This window comes from Panicum virgatum, chromosome 9K, assembly GCF_016808335.1.
Source record: "Panicum virgatum strain AP13 chromosome 9K, P.virgatum_v5, whole genome shotgun sequence".
Classification (NCBI taxonomy): domain Eukaryota; kingdom Viridiplantae; phylum Streptophyta; class Magnoliopsida; order Poales; family Poaceae; genus Panicum; species Panicum virgatum.
Window position 1 is genome coordinate 35469926 of NC_053144.1, and position 5926 is coordinate 35475851.

At 50.9% G+C, this 5926-nt stretch overlaps 1 protein-coding gene across 1 annotated transcript; it reads left to right on the plus strand.

Moving 5' to 3' along the window:
- The first annotated feature begins 215 nt into the window (after window positions 1–215).
- LOC120647961 (leucine-rich repeat receptor-like kinase protein FLORAL ORGAN NUMBER1) lies at window positions 216–1529 on the plus strand. Its single transcript, XM_039924756.1, has one exon. It carries the CDS (start codon window positions 216–218, stop codon window positions 1527–1529), a length of 1314 nt encoding a protein of 437 aa, XP_039780690.1.
- The last annotated feature ends 4397 nt before the right edge of the window (window positions 1530–5926 follow it).

The window sequence follows — 5926 nt, forward strand, 5'->3', positions numbered from 1 at the left end:
AAAGTTGTAGCAAAAAAATATATTGTACTGTCAGCTCTGCAGGATCCTCATAGCGGAGCTTGATTAGCAAGCAGGGCGCTGTAGTCCCCGTCTCCATCTAAAGAATTCGATATGCTGATTCCCTCCACCACCGCCTCCGCCCTTTTATTCGCACGTCCCTCCTCCGCCAGTCGCCGCCACGCAGCACCCGCAGCCACCACAACGCAGCCCCAACAATGCCTCTTCCCCTTCTTCTTCTCCTCTTCTCAGTCCTTGCCTCCGCTTCGCCGGAGCTGGACGTGTACGCGCTCATCAAGATGAAAGCGGCGCTACTGGTCCCGGCTACCTCCACCGCGCTCGCCGACTGGGACCCTTCCGCCACGCCCCCCGCGCACTGCTCCTTCTCGGGCGTGTCCTGCGACGCGGCCGCACGCGTCGTCAGGATCAACCTCACGAGCATGCCGCTGCATGGGGGCGTCCTCCCGCCCGAGGTCGCGCTGCTCGACGCCCTCGTGAACCTCACAGTCGCCGCCTGCTCCCTGGCGGGGAGCCTCCCGGCGTCGCTCGCCGCGCTGCCGGCGCTCCGCCACCTCAACGTCTCCAACAACAACTTCAGCGGGCCGTTCCCCGCGCCGGCCGGCGCCGGAGAGCCCTATTTCCCGGTGCTGGAGGTCGTCGACGCCTACAACAACAACCTCTCCGGCCCTCTGCCCCCGTTCGGCGCCGCGCACGCGCGCCTCCGCTACCTCCACCTCGGCGGGAACTACTTCTCGGGCGCCGTACGGGAAAGCTACGCGGACCTCGCGGCGCTCGAGTACCTTGGACTCAACGGTAACTCGCTCTCCGGCCAGGTGCCCGCGTCGCTCGCGCGCCTCAAGCGGCTGCGGGAGATGTACATCGGCTACTTCAACCTGTTCAACGGCGGCATCCCGCCAGAGCTCGGCGAGCTTGACTCGCTCGTCCGCCTCGACATGAGCAGCTGTAACCTCACGGGCCCCATCCCGACGGAGCTCGGACGGCTCGCGCGCCTCGACACGCTCTTCCTGCAGATGAATCGCCTTTCCGGGGAAATACCCACGCAGTTAGGCGACCTCAAGGATCTCAAGTCGCTGGACCTCTCCATGAACCAGCTCGTCGGCGAGATACCGGCCGGCCTCGCTAATCTCACCAGCCTCAGGCTTCTACACTTGTTCCGCAACCACCTCCACGGCAACATACCAGCGTTCATGGCCGACTTACCGCACCTGGAGGTGCTGCAACTGTGGGAGAATAACCTCACCGGTCACCTTCCGGCCGGATTAGGAAAGAACAGCCCACTCAAGATGCTGGACGTGGCCACCAACCACATCACGGGCAAGATACCGCCTGACCTCTGCGCGGGCAGGAAGCTGGAGATCCTCGTGCTGATGGAGAACGGCCTGTCCGGTCCCGTTCCAGAGTCACTGGCCGCATGCAAGACGCTGAAGCGCATCCTCCTTGGCAAGAACATGCTCAGCGGCTCTGTGCCGGCTCGTCTCTTTGAACTCCCCGACGCAGGCGAACAAGCTTGAGGTTGCCGACGCTCTCGTTGGTGAACACTCTAATGTATTGTTAGTTTGGCGCTGTGCTAGGCATGGGGGCAGCACCTGCTATAGCACCTCCCTACTAAACGCCTAGGCTGCAACCAGTTCCGTGATATTTAAATAACAAGTCAGTGGGGGCGCACACGCACTAAGGTAAAAATGACACAAATATTGAAAAATCATTAATTTTCAGTGTACAGCATCCAATGTGTGTGCCAGGGTTTTAGCGGTAGAGCTGGTGAATCCATAGACCCACTGACCTAGTATCTAGGGCCATAATTTATAACAGATTGAGATTCAGTGACATTTCACGGTGACATTGAGTCACAGACATATGAAACCTGTAAGACATGGGTCCCACATGTCAGTGACTCAATTTCACCGAGAATGTCACCGTGGAATGTCACTGAATCTACGTCTATTTATAACACACCTTTCTTTCGGTATCGAACATGTATGCTTATGCATGCACACTGCACTACCGGAATTCGCTAATTCGCCTTGTGCCGCTGGCACACGACGAAGCCTCCTAGGCACACGGCGAAGTCTTCGCCGACGGTGGCCGACGGCAGCCACAGGGACGGCAAAGGCCGTATTTGCCGTGTGCCAATTATCGGGCACACGGCAAAACTATTCGTCGTGTGTAAATATAGGCACACGGCAAAAAAAAGCAAGTAGACGCCGTCACGGCTAGTTGACGGCGTCGGCGGTTGTTCGCCATGTGCCTACGCCGTGGACACGATGAAAATCCAGGCTTTGTGGTGTGCCCGGTCAGTAGGCACACGGCAAAGTTGGTGGTGGGCCACGTGGACAACGCGGCTTCGCCGTGTGCCGCTCCTAGGGCACACGACGAAGTATGGTCACTTTGCCGTGTGCTGCGTTTGGCACACGGCAAAGTGCTGTTCCAGGCCGGTCCATATGGTCACTTTGCCGTGTGTCATGGGCAAAGTGACCAAAGAAACTCTATTTTTTTTGTTTTTTAGGTTTAAAGGACCCCACTCTAACATATATCAATACATATATCACAAACAACATGCAAGTCATTATATATCACAACAAATATCATAGCATCACAACATATAAAGCCTCTAATTCACAAGTCTGATGCAAATGCACACGTGCAATAGAAAGTCTAAAAGTTCAATGGAAATTCACAAGTCCGATGCAAAGTTTACAAGTCCATAAGTGCACAAATCAACAAGTTTATGGCTGAGTTGGGTCGTCGAACGGTGGTAGACCGCCGAACTGAGGTGGGAACAACTGCTATGGGGTAGTGTCGGTGAGATGCCCGGCGACAATTCTGGCATATTCGATGTCGCCGATTGATTTTGCAAAAAATGTAAGACAGTAAATTGTAGATGAGACAAAAACCAAGTTCTCAAGTTATAATCTAAGCAAATCTAAATCTCTAGGTCCCCTAAATCCTTAAGTGAGTAATGTAAGTCATAATCTGTAAGTCTAAAGTTCTCTAAGTATCTAATACTTGAAAAGAAACTAAAAGGTTTTCAAGTTACTTACCGGAGGAGTAGTAGGAGCAGGAGCCATAGGGAATTGCATGGGTGGGATGGGATTACCCATTTGGACAGAAAGACCTGAATGTAGTTGTACATCTGGGCTATCTCGGCCGCCTGCTTCGCCTCGTTCTCTTGTTGTATCCTCCTCTCTTCGGCCAGCGCCCCCTCGTACGCCTCCTGTTGCGCTTGCATTTGGGCCTACAATATTTCATGACAATGTTACCATACAAAGCAAACATATGTACAAAGTGAACAAACTATGAATAAATAAGAAATAATCTAAAGTTACTGCACTTGGAGCTTCGACGCGGACAGCCGTGGGCGTATGGCCGGGCTATTGGCCGTGCTCCTCGCTCGAATCTGGGAGAGTGTGGGAGTGCTGGCCGTGTCTACAAGGCCGTCGCCAATATAGTAGCGCTCATGCTTCTTGTCTCCTCCCACTCTCATAATGACTTCACCATCAAGGGGCTGGGTCCTCGGATCCCAGTCTGGCCCATGGACCTATCTTCCCATCTCTGTGTACGCCTGGATACGACTATGGACGGACAGGTTGCTGTACGCCGAGGGCAGGTCGTCAGGGTTGTAGGTGACGATGGATGTCGCCTTGCCCTTGTGGGCCAGAGCCCATCCCACGAACGGGGTGCACTCCTGGCCTTCATATGAGGACGTCTGCGAAAAAGGAAGAAGTTGATTACAAATTATGCTAAATTGAACGTTAGATTAGAGAAATGAGTATGTGTAGTGTGTACCCATCTGCGCGTCGGGGCCGGCCGTGGCGGGATGGGGTGGGGCGGTGTCGCGGCGGGGCAGTCTCTGCGCCCGCACGTAGGGGCCGGCCGTGGCGGGTCGGGGCGCGTCGGGGCGGGAGGCTCGACGGCGCCGGGGCGCGTGTGGCCGGGGGCGTCGGGCGGGGGCGGTGGTGCATCGGCCTTGGGACGGCGGCGGCACGTCGACGGGGATGAAGAGAGTGAGAGAGTGAGTGAGGGGCGGTGGCCAAAAACGGCTTAGTGTTGGATAGTTCGCCGTGTGTCGGATCTAGGACACACAGCGAACGACGAAACACACAGCGAAACGAGAGTTCGCTGTGTGTCCTGGATCTGGGCAAACGGCAATTTTTTTTTATTTTCAATTTCAATTGATTCTTTGCAAAAAATAAAAATTACACGGCAAACCACTATTTTGCCGTGTGCCAAGGATATGGCACACGGCAAACCTTATTTTTTTCATCCATTAATTCAACTAATTTGTTTTCCAAACATGTTTCACTCAATTTAATGAAATGTACATTGCAAAGTATTATCAAATTAACTAAACATATCATAATTTCAAAATTTTGTATTTTTCTGTGCATGTATATCTCAGTTTGAATATTCCGACTTTAATTCTAACAGTACTAAAAAATTCAAAAAATGGCAAACAAATTCAGAAAATTATCATGATTGAACATGAACTATTTTTATGTGGTGTATTGCCCATATAAAAAGTTTAGAACCCAAATTATTACTTGCAAATCATTACGCATACACACATAACTGAAATCTTTAAAACTATATGGATCTTTTCCGGAGAAACAACAGTTTGTAAGCAGCATTTGTGAAAAAAGTGAATAATCCAACCATATGTTTACCAGAGACTCCATATATGATGACATGAGATCATGAGAAATTTCATAATTTTTAGTTCATGTTTTGAATTTATATAATTTATAAATATTTATACATAATATTTGTATTCATGAGCTACTTCAGTGGGTTCGACCTGTTACTTTTATTTTGCCGTGTGCAAAAGGGGCAGCACATGGCAAAGCCTTATGTTTGCCGTGTGCCTAACCCCAGCACATGGCAAACCCTATCCTTTGCCGTGTGCCTAACTCCAGCACATGGCAAAGGACACGTCATCCAAGAGACGTTAGGAATGCGTTAACGGGGCCATCATGTCGCCGTGTGCTGCCTCGAGGCACACGGCAAAGAGTAACGTTCACCATGTGCGAGCCTCTGGCACACAGCGAAGGCTGACGGCGTTGAGCCGCAGCACACGGCCGTTAACGTCGGCGGCTGGCCGGCGCTCGTGGAGCCCACTTCGCCATGTGTCGTGGCTAGGGCACACGGCGAACTGAGGCTTTGCCATGTGCTGGGCCTGGAGCACATGGTGAACTGAAGCTTCGCCGTGTGCTTTTGGTTCGCCGTGTGTTTTATTTTCTACGCACGGCAAATTAGCTCTTCACCGTGTGTCCAAGGAATAGTACACGTCAAACCTTGGGGCACACGGCGAACTCGCGGTTTCCGGTAGTGCTGGTACCCCAGGGCCCAGTACACACTAGGCCTATGATCTTTCTGCGAGAACAATGACATATTTTATGTTTGGACCCCGTTGACCGGATCGTTCGTTGATTACATAAATATATAAATGACTCCGAATTAAAATGTTGAACAAAAATTCAAACTGACACTTGCATGCTCTCGACATGAACAACTTATTAACAACATATATTATAATTCAAATACAACCATTATATCACTATAATTGGATTTACCATTCTTGTTATGTCCAACTTGGAACTATAATAGTCCCATACGAATATATTTCATATACAACATGTTAGCCATTCCTTTTAGTGATATATTCAGTATATTATTATGGGGGGCGCTATTTAGAGCGCTGGGTGTTGGATTATTATCCAGCGCCCCTACCCCCCACGCCAGCCCTCAACCCGAAACCGGAAAATGGAATCTCAAAACCGGAAAATTCTTTGTTGAACCGGAAAAATCCATAAATAGGGATTTGAAACCGGAAAATGGAATCCCAAAATCGGAAAATTCTTTGTTCAACCGGAAAACACACGAACAGGGATTTGAAACCGGAAAATGGAAT